This window comes from Puccinia triticina, chromosome 8A (genome assembly GCF_026914185.1).
Source record: "Puccinia triticina chromosome 8A, complete sequence".
NCBI classification, from domain to species: domain Eukaryota; kingdom Fungi; phylum Basidiomycota; class Pucciniomycetes; order Pucciniales; family Pucciniaceae; genus Puccinia; species Puccinia triticina.
The window spans coordinates 4,803,950-4,821,184 of record NC_070565.1 but is presented as its reverse complement, the minus strand read 5'-3'; the positions used below and the strand labels follow the sequence as shown (position 1 = coordinate 4,821,184).

At 46.8% G+C, this 17,235-nt stretch overlaps 3 protein-coding genes across 3 annotated transcripts; all 3 read left to right on the top strand.

Moving 5' to 3' along the window:
* Window positions 1–760: 760 nt before the first annotated feature.
* Window positions 761–1,815, top strand: PtA15_8A503 (uncharacterized protein; the record flags this gene model as incomplete). The annotated part of the gene is made up of 3 exons (XM_053171941.1): window positions 761–922; window positions 1,090–1,300; window positions 1,436–1,815. 3 exons carry the CDS (start codon window positions 761–763, stop codon window positions 1,813–1,815), a joined length of 753 nt encoding a protein of 250 aa, XP_053023154.1.
* An 8,163-nt stretch (window positions 1,816–9,978) lies between these two features.
* Window positions 9,979–13,543, top strand: PtA15_8A502 (uncharacterized protein; the record flags this gene model as incomplete). Its single annotated transcript, XM_053171940.1, has 6 exons — window positions 9,979–10,342; window positions 10,483–10,987; window positions 11,074–12,677; window positions 12,760–13,049; window positions 13,145–13,273; window positions 13,361–13,543. The coding sequence occupies 6 exons, from the start codon at window positions 9,979–9,981 to the stop codon at window positions 13,541–13,543; spliced, it is 3,075 nt and encodes a 1,024-aa protein (XP_053023153.1).
* Window positions 13,544–14,233: 690 nt separating this feature from the next.
* PtA15_8A501 (uncharacterized protein) lies at window positions 14,234–15,889 on the top strand (the record flags this gene model as incomplete). The annotated part of the gene is made up of 4 exons (XM_053171939.1): window positions 14,234–14,953; window positions 15,050–15,244; window positions 15,339–15,466; window positions 15,568–15,889. The coding sequence occupies 4 exons, from the start codon at window positions 14,234–14,236 to the stop codon at window positions 15,887–15,889; spliced, it is 1,365 nt and encodes a 454-aa protein (XP_053023152.1).
* Between the last annotated feature and the right edge of the window lie 1,346 nt (window positions 15,890–17,235).

Below are 17,235 nucleotides of genomic sequence, written 5' to 3'. Positions count from 1 at the left end.
TCGCATCACGAGTAAAAAAAAATCACTCCGGAGATTTTTGGATTTAGATACTGAGCTAGGACAAGACGTTTGAATCCAAGTGACGAAACCCTCAGCTGATCTATGTGTGGATTTTAATGTACGTATTATGATAATTACCCGCTTGACTATGTATAAACACATAGTTTCATTAGTAAATTTTAAGGGTGGTGCGACTTGGAAGGCGTGTGTTGAATAAACTGAGGCAAGTACTCAGCTTACCACTCCACCCATACGATATGCACTCCGACAAAATCATGGTGCTCGTCAGGCCTCAAGTTGGCGGTGCGATGGCAGATTTCGACAAAACCCCATGACCCTCAGCCAAATTCATCACGTCTAGTCGGGCTAGAAACTGATTCCCCAGATGCCCTTGAACACATAATTAGAGGTATTCTACAAAAACTTGCTAAAGTAATAATGACATTATCACATATTTGTGTGCGGATTTACCATTTGCCTGATGACCCTCCGTCCAGATAGGAACCAAAGTCCTGGAAGGTTCAACCCTTGACGGCAACTTGACTATGCCTCAACATTTCCGATTTCCGATCATTGTTCTTGTCCCCTCATTGCCATATCAAAAACAGTTTAAGAATCAGCCAACTAAGAGACGCTTCCTTCCCTTACTACCGAATCTAAACCTGCATACCAATTGGTACGCACAATACCAAGCGACTTAGACCTCATCACAGTCAAGCCTTTCTCATACCAAGTGACTAACAATATAAATAGATTCGAAATGAAGAGGTGCGCGTTTTTGAAGCGTTACGCAAACAATTCGGACGACAGCTTTCATTGCTGCGGCAGGACCGAAGACCTGGCGAGAGACGCATATACAATCCCTAATCAGGCCGGCTCGGTAGATACGCTGAAGCCAATGGGAGAATCTACGTTGTATTCTGTGAGTCACTTTCTCTTACCCTGAAGAATTTTGGGAATTTCGTTCACTACTTTACCCACAATTCAAATTAGAAGCTTCCCTAGCAAACTCTATCCGATATGTCTAATTGTCATACTCAAAGCTTGAAGCATTTCTGATCTGATGATTTGTTTTTCAAATCAACATAGTTAATGGAGGCGTCATCAGCTCCAGAGAGCAGTATGCGGGGCGGCTCGACCCCAATCCCTACCCCTCCTTGCGCGTACTACCTACCGCCGCCGCCGGCTCGACCACTCAATAACTCTAAAAGTCTTTCTAACGTTGATCCAACAAATCTTCAACGGCAAAAAATTCCCCAGAGGAAGTTAAGCTTCCCGGATCGAACATTGGCCGAGCAGCGTAAGTGGGGATCTGATACATCCCCTTGGCCAGACGCAGCGTACTAATATAAAACGATTCATATAAAACTTTTCATGAACTTGACACAATGGGCCGCATTCAAAATTATCTGTGCATATTTCACTCGCCCAACAGAATTCGACAATCTCCCTGAAGTCGTAAAGCAAAAAGATCATCAGATTGACTCGACACTCGAATCACCTGCGAGTTCCAAAAAAGGCACCGGGCTATCTATGCAAGGCATTAGCAATTTTTTCAGGCGCAGTCCAAGGCAGACCGCGACTCCAATGAAAGGTTCTTCTAGCACATCTACAATTTCACCAGACTCATCCAATTCAATAAATTCGACTAGCTCCTCGTCACATTTCATGACGCCAACCAATGCGAGAAGCAAAAAAACAATTGAATCGAACCTGGATGTATGCTTTACCGAAAGTTCTAAAGCAATGAGGCTCTTAGGAATCTGCAACGGAACCCCTCGTAGCAAGTTCATGGATCCGACTGATGGGAATTGAAGCGTCTTGGTGGTCGATGTTTAAATTTGATTGTGAGTTTTTCTTCTCTAGAATTGCGGTGTTTCGGTGTGGAAGTGGGTGATTTGCCTAGTCCTCAACCTTTGGAAATTGATCGACGGACATCACTAAAACCTTTGCAGGAAAACCCATTCATTCACATTCATTGCAGCGGCGCAAGATATGACAACGCTCAAAACCATCTCTTGTCAACCTTTTTGGAATGTAGTATGTACTCCCATCTCTGAAGGAAAATTTGCTTTCAGCGCTTTACACTTTGGAAGGTTACTTCCAATTTTACTTGTTTTGTCAACTGGATTGTCATGTATTACTATTTCCTTCCCCTTTTCCACACTGTCTCAACTGAACAACTACACCCGGGGCATATATAGTATCCCAAATGAAAATCAAAGGGATAAATGTTATAAAATCCCTCCAGACCAAGACGTAACTCCTGTTGGCGACGAGTCAACGCTTAAAATCCAAAGCACTTGATAATAAACGATTCAATATTCGAATTGCTCAATCCTTATGTCTCTTTGGTGCCCCCCCCCCCCCCCCACACACACACACATCTGCCCCGGCCACCAATCCACAAAACCAGACGCCCTATGATCAGATCCCCCCAAAACACTATCCACACTGGGGTGCCCTCAAGCTTAACAAAGCCTCTCTGCAGGAGGGCACCGCAGGGTCTCTCTCTCACATCTGCCTTGGGAGGTCTTGTGAGGCCAAAACCGTGAGAACCTGTCCAATCTTGACCAGCAAGTGGCCCCATGGGTCCATCACATTTCTCAGGAACAGCCCTGGCAATAATGGCTGATGAGCAGCCAATTTTTGTTGGAAATACTTGGAAAAATATGTACAAGATAGTTTAGATCAAGGGCTAAGACATGGTAAGCTGGGATTCGGAGTAAAAGCGTAGAGCTAATTATCAAATAAATGTAAATACAAAATTTCTCATTTTCTTCAAAAAACCCTGTCAGCCTCAGGCCAATAATCTGACTTTATTCTGGAGCCTCTCAAAGTGCCTCCAAAGGAAGGCTTCCTGGCAGGCAAACGGTGCTGATCCTGATCAGGATCAGGATCTCAGTCTTAAGTTAGATACCTTGATGTTGGAATTTCATCCTTTCTCTTACTCATCCCAACTTTTATGATCCCTTATTGCTTTCAAGATATTTGTTATTTCCAAATCATAGCTTGTTAATTGTCTATTTATGTTTGTCTGATAGGGTGTGTGGTATTCACAAGAAGCCTGACATCTCTGACTTATCAACTCTCTAGCATGTCAGTATTTTTATGTGACATTTTCTCATGAGCCCTTTTTTATATTGCATATTCATTTTCTTCTCAAATCCACAACTTAACGGCCTTGTACCCAGTCTATAAAAGTTTAGCCTAGTCCAAGAAATCCCAGCCATTGGTTCTCCTACTCATTTTTTGAGTTGAGTCTCTCCAGTGCCCCTTCCTGAGCCACTTGAGTCCATTCATCACTTCTCTCTCTTCTCTTCTCCTCGCGCGGCTCCAAAGACATCAAAAGCTCAAAATTGATCACTTGACATGTTTGGCTGCCAGGGTGCCTTGGACTGAGATCTGAATCTGCCCATGGGCATATTCAGATCCTACAAAACTGAGAAGGAAAATTCCAGATTTTTATTCTAGACAGACATCTGGAAGGCCCTCAGAGCCAACAGGAAGTTACCCACTGGGTAATTTGCTGTTGAGACCTGAGGACCTCCAGAAGTAATCTGGACTCCCAAAAGCTAGATTTCACTGTTAAAATCCCAACTTTTTGGGTCTGTATCCACAACTGTAGGGGTTCCAGATGTGATGCATCCACTGTATTCTGAAATAGTGATCAAGTCTAATAGGATCCATGGGCAATACAGTAACCGATGGATGAATTCTTGTCCAATCTGTGACCATTGCAGATGTCAATCTCAACCCAAAAGGTATAGAGTTTTTCAGGGATATTTAGCTTTTGTGGCTCCTTGATGAGAATTTCTCCAAATTCAATTGTTCTTGATTCTCAATTAAAAAATGCAAAGTAAATGACAAGTTGGAAGCACTTGCCTTTATGAAGCCAGAGGGACACTGGTGTTAGGAAGGTTTACATATTAAAGCTTATTTCAAAATCTGTCATCAAACCTGGTCAACTGCAGCTTTCACTTATCCTGAGAAAGCAACAAGGGTTTGGTGGGCAGCTCCCCTTTGGAAGCAACTTACCATACATAAACCTTACTGAAAGGAATGCCGAGGAGGTTGTATGGGTGACAACCCCCCACAATAAGGTTGACTGGGGGCTTCCAATGTGAGATTGGTCTCCCAGACCAATATTAAGGGGTTTCAAAGTAGACCTGCGCATGCAACTTGCAAGGCAAGGCAAGCTGGCGTCCAACTCAAATGTTGAACGTTGACTTGCAGTCTCCCCGCAAAACTGGGTTATGGCAATGCAAAGTGACCTGCATGCACACGCGGGTCTACTTCGAAACTCCCTATTATATCTAGGCATGGCAATTGGGCGGGTTTGGGCTGCAGAATAAACGGGCGGGTTGGGCCGGGTCAATTTGTCTCAAATTGCCGCCCGCCCAGAACCCATTTAGATTGCGGGCAGCCCGTGGGCCTCTGAACCCAATTAGCTCACGGGCGGCCCGCGGGTTGCAGGCAAATAACCAATAGACTTGAATACCTGAGGATTCATATCAGACTGATTTTGAAATCAGGCTAACGTGAACCCCCCTAATGTTTATTCTTGAATTCAGCTCTTCTTATTGTGCGTCACTCGTTTGTTAAAAGCTGCCCAAAACTGATCCAATTTTATAGAAAGGGGGGTTCACGTTTGCCTGATTTTGGCTGCTTGTCACGGATGGTTTCTGTTAGAGTAGTCATGCACTTATGCACAAACTATAGCTTAGAGACTATGTACTTACTCATCATGTACATAGTTTCTAACCTTGTCGGTGACAGGCACCGAACCTAACCTGTCACCGACACGCGCCTACAGTCCCGGCTCTCACCTGCCCAGGCTCTCCTTTCTTTCCTCACCGAGATTGGAGACCCGGGTACCGACACGTGAGAGCTGACCCACCGCCGGACTGTATCGCGCAGGTTAGTCAGTTTGATAGCAATGTTACCGAGATTGGAGACCCGGGTACCGACACGTGAGAGCTGACCCACCGCCGGACTGTATCGCGCAGTTTCCGAGCCTTTATAGGTTAAAAGCCGGCTCAATCTAGGGTCACGTTGTCTTAGGAAAGGTTTCTCATATCTTCGGGAGGTCGGAGTAAAAAAAATCAATCAATCAGGATCTAGGATAATACTACAACCAGGAACAAACTAGGATCTTACAGGTTTAACTCACCAATAAAACCTCACACCGACCGACATGGCAGCGAACCAAAATGACCTGCTCGCCAACCTACAGCAACAAATGGCAGACATGACTGCAGAATTGAATCGTCTCAAGGCAGCCCAACCCCGGGAAGAAGACGCCGTTGCTGCTGCTGTTCGAGCCCAGGAGAAACGCCAAGCCGTTATCCTCGGAAGTTTCTTGAAGTTGCCGCTCAAACTTCACAGAGAGGTGAATCCGGATCACGTGGTTCTCTCTTTCAACTCGGCGAATTGGGCGCAATGGGAGGAGTCGATCAATGGGACTCTCCAATACGCATTCTTGCTTACGGAGTCAATGATCAAGAAATACAATAACTTCTCCGACCTAGCAACCAAGTATAATCATGCAATCACGAGTTTGATGAAGAATACAATCGAGAAATCCTTGCTCGGGATCATCAAAGCGGCTGGACACAAAACCGCGAAAGCCGTTTTCGAAGCGTTGAAGTTGAAATGCGAGAGGTCAGATCGTCGCCACAAGATTGATCTCTTAAGCAACCTGTTGGAGTTGGCGAATGTGAATGGACTGGCGAATGAGGTCACCATGTCAGCCTGGGCAAAGGTGAACACCGAGCTTGAGGCAGCGAAGCTCACCGTCGACGAGCTTGTTGGGATCTTGCTGCAAATGAGCTACAAACCAGCGGTCGGAGTCGAATTGACCAAGTTTGAATTTACCGTAGATCAAAACCTCAACGAGAAGAAATCGCCCTCGTTTGCCGACGTCGCCACCGTAATCCAAGCAGCCTGCGGAAAAGTCAACAAGAAACAGGCCGACCATGTCCCAATGGACCTCAACCGGATCCAAGCTTTCAACCAGCGTGCAAAAGGAAAATACGTCACTCCACAGAGACGTAGTTCAGTAGACCGGTCCACGAAGCTCAGTCATCTGCGCTTTGCTGTTGAACAAGCTGAATACTTCAAAGGAAAAGGTCAAACGGAAGAACAAGAGAAACGTTACGGGACCGAGTGCGCATACTGCGGCGAAGATGGCCACTGGTTTGCCGACTGTTCAGAGTACTGGCGAGCGGTGGCACTGAAGCAGATTAAACCACCACTGGCAGACTTTGAGTCAAAAGGCTCGAAATACATACCTCCGCGCCGATCTGAACACCACGTTTGGAAAGTCGCCTTTCCTAACTTGACTGAGGGTGTTTTGCTTGACTCAGGGGCCTCTGCTCATGTGAGTGGGAAGTCGACACTCTTCGAACCGACCGGAAAACTAACGACTCCTCGTACCTTCTATCTTGCCATCACCGATTGCAACGTGTCTGTGACCGACGTTGGTAGGGTAATGATTCCGACGCCAGCCAGGAAGATCACGATTGAAGACGTTTATTTCGTGCCTGGAGTTGATGGCGTCATCTTGTCAACTGGGAGGCTGGTTGCATCGGGCTGGAAGCTGGAATATAAAGGGACTGAAGCTACATTGTTAGACCCATGTAATAATCGTTATTCCACCATCTTCCACAACTATTGTTGGTCCTTGGAGACGGTTCCAAATTCCATTAAAATCAGCAAAGTTTTGCAAATACCTTCTTTCAACCCGTACACTTGGCATGTTCGCCTGGGCCATGTGTCCGATGAAGTCGTCAAACAATATCTGAGAGTCAATTATCCTGACGTGAAGATCAAATGGTCAGCTTTCTTCTGCAATAGGTGTGCAAAGTCAAAGAGCACAAACCGGAAATTGCTAGGTATTGAGTCGCAGATTAGCCGTGAAAAGCCATTGGATCTCATGGTTTCAGATGTTGCGGGACCGTTTGAGACAGACCTACACGGGATGCAATATAGTATTACGCTCAGAGATCATGCAAGCACATTCTTGTTCATTGGTGCTATTGAGCGGAAGTCGGACGTACCTGACAAGATCATGTCGTGGCTCGCGCACATCAAGAATTACTTTGGGAAATATCCCGTCCATGTTTGCTGCGATAATGCCCCGGAGTACGTTCATAGTCTCCGCAAACGCCTTGATGAAATCGGAGTGAAGACTGCCCCAAGCGCCCCGTATACGCCTCAGCAAAATGGCGAAGCTGAGCGACTCAACAGGACGATCGGAGACATGGCGAGAACCATGTTGCATGAAAGTGGCCTTCCCCGACGTTTTTGGAGCTATGCGTGGTCGACTGCTGGGCATATTCACAACAGACTGCCGAACTCGAGGTCAGCAGGAAAGTGCCCTGTTAAGCTTTTCTATGGAGTTCGGCCAAACCCAGACGTGCTGTATCCCTTCGGAGCAAAAGCCCTCATCCACATTCCCAATGAACGCCGGAAGAAACTGGATGAACGCGCCCAAGAAGCCGTTTTGATTGGCTACCCAGACGCCGGAGCTGGTTGGTTGTTTTTCTTGCCGAGGGAACGTCGAGCAATTCATTCGACCGCAGCGGTTTTTCCTGACTTCCAAAACCTGCCAATAGAAAAAAAAGTTAAGAAATCAGATCTGGATTTTGTATTGAATCAAATAATGCTGAAACTCGGAGAAGAACGGACTGACCTTATTGCGGCGGAGGAATCGAAACAGCTATGGGACCTGGAAATCGGGCCGGAGATCGACTTGCCGAAGACCATCAAGATGGCGCTTAACGGGTTGGATGCGGATTCGTGGAGGGCAGCGGCGAACTACGAGATGGACAAATTCGGGGAGCTGGACGTTTGGGAGGCTGCTGATCCGTTCAAGGGGATGAAGGTTCTAGGAGCTTGTTGGGTTTTCTCCCTCAAGAGGAGACCGGATGGGTCAATCAAAAAGTTCCGCGCAAGATACGTAGCGAAGGGCTTCAACCAACAGATTGGAGTTGACTGCAATGAGACTTACGCGCCCACCGCCTCACTGAACACGCTCCGTCTGCTAATCTCAATGGCAAATAAATTCGGACTGCCGTCAGCGACTTTTGAAGTCAGTTCGGCTTACCTGTATAGCCCAATTGAAGAAGACGTTTATGTGCAACCACCGTCCTACCCTATTTGAAAGGAAAAGTGATGAAACTTAAAAAAGCACTCTACGGCACCAAACAAGCTGCAAGGTGCTGGTGGAAATTCTTCAAGCAAACAGTAGAAAAATTGGGTTTTGAAGCCAGCGAGATTGAACCTTCACTGTACCTTTTCCGAAAAGACTCCGGTTTTGTCATTATCTGGCTCCATGTTGATGATGGTTTCGCGCTGACGTCTAATAAACTCCTCTTGGACCAATTACGGGATGGGATGACGAAAGACCTGGAAATTAAATGGTCAGCAAGAGTTGAACGCCTGGTAGGAATTAACATTGAGCAGCAATCGGACGGCGTTTTCCTGGACCAAAGTTTAATGGCAAACAAGATTGTTGAGAAATACAAACGGAGCACTCACCTAAAGACCAGCCCGCTGACAGATGATGTTTTGGAAATTTTGACGGCGGAGCCCATTGACCCGACTGAGTTCCGCTCAGTTATTGGCTCTCTCATGTATTTGTCTAGCGGTACACGACCAGATATCTTGTATGCGGTTAACTTGTTGGCCAGATTTTGCTCGAATCCTGGCGAGTTGCACTGGAAAGCGCTTGATTGCCTGATTGGGTACGTGCGACGGACAATCGGAAAGCGGCTGGCGTATAGAGGGAGTGGCGACGGACTTCAACTGTGGACGGATGTGAACTGGGGGGGGGAGCACAAACGATCGACAACGGGATATGCGTTGACTTTTTGCGGTGATGTCATCGCGTGGGGTTCTTGGCGACAGACGGTGGTGGCTTTGTCTACTTGTGCCGCAGAGTATGTGGCTCTCTCAGAAGGATCTCAACAGCTTGCGCATTTGATGAATATCCTTGAAGATCTCAATCAATATCCTCAAACTTCAATTCATGTCAACAACGAAGCGGCAATCCTAATTGCAATGGATAATACATCAAAGAAGAAAACAAAATATTTACAACGGGCATTCTATTTTGTTAATGATTTGATCAGAGTGAACAACATCAAACTCAAGTGGACCAGCACAGTCAATCAGCTGGCGGATGTATTCACCAAGAAGCTTGGCGCGACGAAGATGATGGAGGCGTGCAAGAAATTGGGTTTGATCGGGTAGTTTGTGCATGCGTGGGAGGGGGTGTTAGAGTAGTCATGCACTTATGCACGAACTATAGCTTAGAGACTATGTACTTACTCATCATGTACATAGTTTCTAACCTTGTCGGTGACAGGCACCGAACCTAACCTGTCACCGACACGCGCCTACAGTCCCGGCTCTCACCTGCCCGGGCTCTCCTTTCTTTCCTCACCGAGATTGGAGACCCGGGTACCGACACGTGAGAGCTGACCCACCGCCGGACTGTATCGCGCAGGTTAGTCAGTTTGATAGCAATGTTACCGAGATTGGAGACCCGGGTACCGACACGTGAGAGCTGACCCACCGCCGGACTGTATCGCGCAGTTTCCAAGCCTTTATAGTTTCAAATCTCATGCATGCTTCCTGCATAAACTTAAAAAAAATACTGCATAAGCATTACCTTCAGCAAGGCCTGTAAAGGGGAGGTCTTGCTGAGAACTCTATTTATTTTCTAGAATCTTGCATAGACCTGCATGAGCAGCCATCAATTTTAACAAGGTTTTTTGGCTGATTTCAAAATCAGGCTAACGTGAACCCCCCTAATACGTTGCATGACCCGGAAGAGGCAGGGGATGGGGTTACACGGGTTTCACGCGGTGAGACTGAGGCCCTTTCACAAACCTTTCACACCAACCAGTTTCAATTTTTGTTTCGGCCAACCTCCCCCTCGATCTCACCAGACCAAGATCACCGACAACCATGCCTATCAGAAGATCAATCACCTCTCATTCCTACACACATGGACCCGCCTACCCGTTCAGTCCCTCGCGGCCCGGCCTACGACCATCAACCAGCTCAAGCCTTCGATCGAACCACTTGTCCTTCTCGCCCTCCAATCAGCACTCCTTCTCCATCTCACGAAATTCAATCATGCCCCATTCGATAAGAAGGATGATATCTACCGCTCAACCCCTCTCACTCACCCGTGTTGCAGGATTGCAAGTCAGGCAGATGAGCTTTATCTCGGCGGCTACTAGGGTAGCCGCAAGGGCCGGCGGTCGAGTTGTCGGCATGGGCGCCGTCGGTGTGGGCGGCGCTGCCTATGTGGGAAGTCAAGTTGACGGTCAGTCTGAATTATCTCAGTCAGTACACAACACATCAGTATTCCTCGCCTTTGAGCTCCATTTTTCAAAAAAGAAAATAAAGAAAGTCGCACTAATTTTTACTTCATTCTTGAAATATTTCTTTTTCATTTCATTACAGACTTCAAAACTAACGTGTTCGGGAAAGTATCAACTGTTTACGACCAGACGACCGGAACAATCAAAGATCTGGCTGGTTCTGCAGGCCGGACGATTGGTCATATCTCCAACGGGGCCAACATGACATATACCAAGGTCTCAACATCAATCGAGGAAGGTCTCACAGATTTGGTTTCAAACTTCGGAGAACTCCTGAATTCTAACCAACAAGAAGAGCCTCAAAAGCAAAGACCAGATTATGATCACCTCAACGCCGGCCTTGCCAGTCTATCCGCGATTGGCTTGGCAGCCTCTTCAGATGACGATCGAGACGGCCCGGTTCAAAAGGATCAAGCCACCGCTGGTCTGATGCATCTTACAAGAAAACTGATTGAGATCAGATCGCTACTCATGAGCATCGACAAGGACGAGAGCTTGGTCCTCCCTAGTATTGTCGTCATTGGAAGTCAAAGCAGTGGAAAAAGTAGTGTGCTTGAGGCTATTGTCGGCCACGAATTTCTGCCCAAGTGAGTACATCTTCTGTCTGCTTGATTCTATCCGACTTGTACCGCTCCCATGATTGTAACGCATCAATGATCATGTTGATAAACAGAGGAAATAACATGGTTACTCGTCGGCCGCTTGAGTTGACGCTGATCCATACTCCCCAAACCGCGTCCAACCCTCACGTTAAGGATTACGTGGAATGTCCTCAATTCGGCCCGGGTCAATTCGATGACTTTCGAGAAGTTCAAAGACGACTGACTCGACTTAACCAGGAAGTTCCGGACTCAATTGCAGTAGATGACCAGCCCATCCATATGAGAGTCTATTCACCCAACGTACCTGACTTAAGTTTAGTCGACTTGCCAGGATACGTTCAGATCAGCGCAATGGACCAACCTGAAGAACTTCGAGAAAGGATCAGTCAGTTGTGTGACAAATACATCAGAAAGCCCAATATCATTCTCTCGGTCTGTGCGGCTGATGTGGATCTTGCCAACAGTCCCGCCCTCCGAGCAAGTAAGAAGGTCGATCCACATGGCTATCGGACCATTGGCGTGGTCACCAAATTAGATCTGGTTGACCCCAGTGTCGGTGCGGCGATCCTAGCAAACGATAAATACCGCTTGGCGTTAGGATACATTGGTGTCATCTGCAAGCCGAGTAGCAGTAGTGGCTCATCAGGATCTTCATTTGTCGAGAACCGCCTGCTGAAGCGTAACTCCGGCAACTCGGCACAACTCGCACTAGCCAAGTCCGAATTTGATTACTTCAGAGCACATGCCGATCATTACGACCAGCCCAATCTCCTCCTGGGCACGGAAACCTTGAAATCACAACTGATGAAAGTCTTGGAAGAGTCCATGTCGAGCTCGTTGCATGACATCTCCAACCGAGTCTCCCTGGAACTTGAAGAGGCCTCTTATCAGTACAAAGTCCAATACAACGATCGGAACATTTCCGCAGAGACGTATGTGGCCGAAGCGATGGATTTAGTGAAAAGAAGATTGGGCGAGTTTTCTAGGATGTTGGTGAAGCCGGAGGTTCGAGGATTATTAAAGCATGAACTCGAACAAAGAGTGCTGGGGCTTCTGGCGGAAATCTACTGGTCGGATCGTCGGATGAGCGAGTTGGGGAAGCTGGGTGATTCGAAGCTCGGCTCAGAAGGACTTGATCAATATTGGGTCCATAAACTCGAAGTGGCCCAATCGCGTCTGACGAAGGGTGGCATCGGAAGAAGCTCGGCGGAGTTAGTGGCAGACGAGATTCGGACTGCTGTCGGTCGACTACTCGAGCACCCACCGATGACCCATCATGCCGAAGTTAGCGATGAGATCCGGGAAATTACTGAGGATATCCTGGAGGGCTTGAAAGCTCGAGCGGCCGACCATGTGGAGATCGGGGTGATGCCTTTTAGATACGAGATTGAGATCGATAAGTCCGGCTGGGAGGTGGGCAGAATTCGCTCGATTCAGTTGGTCGAGGAGGAGGTCAAGATGTGCGACCAGTTCTTGAAAGCAGAAAAGGCTGAGCTGAAAAAAAATTGGAGGCTCAGAGAAGCCCTCGAGCGGATCGAGGAAGACGAGTTGAAGATGAGGAAGTTGGCACAGATCAAACTGTCGGGCTTCCAATCCTCCTCAAATCTTCCACAAGACCTGCAGCTTCTTGATGAAACTGAAGATACTAGGCCAGCTCCGGTCCTACTCGATCGAGGTAATCAATCTCTCCTCCACATCTAATACAAAAAAGAAAAGACGACCAATGCTGAGTTGTTTGTTTATTTTATTTTTCTCAGCCAAGAGATTAAGGGATATGGAGAACCGGTCAGAGGTACTAAGGTTACGATTACTAGCCCTGAAGAGTAAACGATGTAAAACATCATCATCCTCTTCCTCTTCGTCGGTCGGTTTGATGGGTGGAAGGGCATCGCCCAACGATCCATCATCGCACATCTCCCAGAGCCCAAACAATCTTGCGACTCCCACCTTCTGTCCCGAAATCTTTCTCAACATCTTGGCCGATCGACTCGCGTCAACTTCCACTGATTTCATCAATATTGACCTGCTTCACAGGTTCTTCTCCACTGTCAGTACCCAAACCCCTCTCGTTTCCTGCCTCTGCTCAAATGATCTTCTCTTTTTTGGCCCTGAGAGGATTTTTTTTTTCTCCGCGTTTATCAGTTTCCTCATGAATTGAATTCGAGATTGGGTAAGAGGCTGGAAGGCCCTGAAGCTTTGGAATTCGCACGAGAAAACCTCGAGGTTCGGAAACAGCTTGAACTACAGGATCGGAAAGAAAAACTAGAAAAGGTTTGCAGTTTTCTTCTCGCAATCCAACAATCCAACAAAAGCACAGACTGAATTGGTTTCTTTTTTTTACAAAAAAAAATCACTAAGGTGATGAGAGAGTTAATGACCTTAGCATACATGAAACAGTCTCACTCGCTTAATGGTGACGGCCGTCGCGACGACGATGGATCGGGGACCAACTCCTCCAATGGCAACGGTTCTAAAAGTAAACGACGGAAGCTTGCCAGTCAGCATCCGAACGGAAAAAATTACTTCTCCAATCTGTTTTAACACGAAACAAAATTAATCTTTATGTAGGATTGTCTCTTCAATGAATACAGTGCTACATGGTATGAATGGTGCAGTTTACGTTTGTATACATCTTCCTAAAGATGGTCAGACGGCTTCTTCTGTACTTCCTTCTACATTATGTGTACGCACACCTATCTACATATTCATTTTTCATGAACATACAAGATACCCACTACATTGGGTGTCTAGATTGACCTGTTGTAAAACCATCACTGCTTCCTTTTTTGGTTGTTTTTGTGGATATTGGGATTTTTAGCATGCACACTGTCACCAATAGATCATGTCAGAAAATAAAGGCTTTATGTAACTTGACCAAGTCCTCCCCTCTCCAAAAACAGAACTTGAGTAAGGCAGAGGGTTCAGGAAAAAAGTGAAAGACTCATTTGAGGATTATTCACTTCCCTGAAAAACTGCGTGTCAAACCCGCTCAATTCGGACAGATTTTTCTTGACTTTCCAACCTGAAGTTTGAAATTGAACCTAATTGAACCTCAAATGGTTCACCAGTTTGAAATCAATTTCCAATCATCCAGAACTGGATTGAGGTCATCATGGCTATGTTCAATTCCGAAAATCCGCCCGAGCTTTCAAAAAACTGCCTTTTGCTTACCCGTCAAGGCTTTGTATTCGGCTGAGTTTCTCTATTCGCCGAATTGCCATAACTATCGACATGTCGGAATCAGCAGCGCAACAACTCGTGAATCTCATTGCGAAGGCAGTCAAAGACATTGAAGAAGACATTTCAGCCCGAATCCCAGGTGGTGCACCCACGGACGTGAACCTGCCTCAAGTTGCTCCTGAAGACAGCTTGCCCTTAACTTCGCAGCGCAGAGATGCCATCCGAACCTTGAAAGCAGCTACACACCAGCTACTTTCTACTTTAACGCCAGTCGGCCTACAAGTCCAAGAACTCCAACACTCCCATTTTCAGACCGCTGCAATAGGCATTGTGGTAGAAGGTCGGATTGCAGACTTGATTCACTCTATCGATCCCGACTCAAGCAAAGGAGGCGTCGATGTCGAACTACTGGCCCAGAAGGCGGGGATGGACCCCCGAAAGCTAACGCACACCTTGCGTTTCCTGGCCTTGCGGAATGTGTTCTGCGAATTGGCTCCCAATCACTGGGGCAACACTCGATCCTCGTTCCCTCTGCGGACCGATTCACCGAACAGCCAATGGAATTACCTCAAGACGAACAGAGAACACACCGCAATACCGGCGTTAACCGAGCTTCCTGCTGTTTTTTTGGACTCCGAAGGTGGGGGGGCCATGAGCTGGGATCTTCCTCAGACTGCATTTCAAAAATGCTATAAGCCCGGTTGTGGATTTTTTGAGTTCTTGGAAAAAGGGGACAATGGTTTGAAGGCGGAGATGTTTGGGAAAAGTATGGTGAGTATTCAGAGTGGCTTACTATATACTCAGCCAGTGGAGCAATCTTTCCATCATGAAGCCGACTAGTTTCTTGTTGCATTTCCCAACGATTAGATCGAGATGGCCAAGGCTACCAGTTCTGGACCAGCGGATTACCAACCATTCCATTGGCAGAAACTGGGCCCGACCGGTGTCATGGTTGATGTGGGAGGTGGGATCGGTGGAGCTGCGTATGATATTTATACGTTTCTGCCCAGCTGGAAGATAGTGGTACAGGACCGACCTGAAATAGTAAAGAATGGGAAAGAAGTAAATAAATCCGTCTCAAGACCCAGGTCCCATGCAATATAAATCTTAGCTGAATGCTCTCTAATTTATTGCTTTCCGTATTGGCCGCGGTCAGAACTATAGGCAAAGTCGCTCATCAGCCGACATTGAATTTGAGGAAGCGGACTTTTTCATGGACCAGCCTGCGCATCGGGCTGGAAAGGCAGATGTTTACTTCCTTCGACGTGTTCTGCATGATTGGCCGTGAGTGAAAATTCTGGTTGTAAGAGTCAAGCTCATCGACACACAACTCTGAAACTAACTCTGGCGATACCGTGTCGTGTAATTATCGATCAATTCTTTAGGTTCACGTCTTGCGTCCAGATTTTAACCCGCTTACGACGCAGTGCGAAGCCAACGACGCGTTTGTTGGTTTGTGAGACAGGCCTCGTGCCTGGGCTAGTTGACCCGGATTCACCAATCCTCTCGAATGGAGGGATGTCTTCATCCTTGGCCCATAGTTTAAATCTCTCTATGCTTACTCTTTTTAATTCGGAAGAACGTAGCAAAGAAGATTTTGAAGAAATCTTTAGCGCGTCTGGCTGGAAATTGCAGTCGGTAACTCCGCTAGCTTCATTCTTAGATTGGTGCATCTTTGAAGGAGTACCGAATCCCGATTTTCAGTAATAGCTTGATGAAAAGTCTCTGTCTCCATACAGCCTTATTTTTCAATTGCCTCTTCCTCAAGTCTCATTCGAACCGTTCCTATTCTTTGAAACAACCTCCAGCTTTTTATGTAAAATTTCCCCATTTTTTCACCATGTTCATGCCATTCACATTTTTCATTAGCTCCTCACCTCCCAAACCAATAAGGGTGTAGCAAAGTAGATTTTTAACGTCAAGTAATGTTTAGGTCGTCTGGCTGGAACTTGCAGTCGGTTACTCCTTTAGCCCCAATCTTAGGCCCCGTTTGGCAGGGCCCAGCGTCATATGTGGGAATAAGCTGCTGCGTAATAATCCCAAGCAAGGTTTATGAACCTTATTGGGATTATTACCAGGCTTCAATTATTTTACATGGCCGTTTGAGACGGCCACCGTCATGAGCGCTGAGGCTGTGGTTTGAGGCGGGTGGGAAGCGGAAATCACAGGGAAATTTTTGGGTCGGACCAAAATATCCCTTTTGGCGGGGGGAATACATAATGGAGCGTCAACTTCGGTCGTCAAGTTTATGACGCTCGGCGGGATGCCAAACAGGGACATGGGATATCGTCATTTCCCCTGTCCCCCCGAAAACAGGCTGCATATCTGCTTATTACACTCCCACATTTTTGGGGCCGGCCAAACGGAGCCTCAAGATTGGTTCATCTATGAAGGGGTACCAAATGCTGAATTTATATAACGAAGAGCTTGATGAAAAACTTCTTTCTCCAAACAGTCTTATTTCTACTTATATCTTCCTCAAATCTCATCCAAACTGTTGCTCTCCTCTGAATCGAGATCCTGCTTTTTATTTATGCTGATTATGCCTATTTCCCTCAATGTCAATGTGATTGAAATTAGCATCTCACCGCACAAGCAAACACTTTAAGGCCAACACCATAGCCAAAATTAGCAAACAATTTGGATTATTTTTATCCCCATTTTTCAACCCTCAATTTGGAATCAAACATCACTATCGCTGTTGTAACTCCACCCAAGTAGTGACTGGTCGGGTCGGCGCCATGCGGCCGCTAATATATCACTCCACGGGCAAGAGGGAATGATTATTTTAGTCAGATGCCTGACCAAGGTGTGATAAGATGTTGGAGCAAAAACTGTGATTACATGTATTAATACTGTGTGGATAACTTCAAGTGGCCGACAGTGCTGCGTCGGGTCTGCACGAGGGGGGCTTGGAGCCCAAGACTCAAGCCCCCGACGTAGCCCTACACAGAAAAACCGCGCTCAACAGGGGGGCATCCACCACACCCGCCACTTCGAGCCACCCAGAAAACTCGAGCACCGCTTCGGACCCTTAGAAAATCTATTCCATC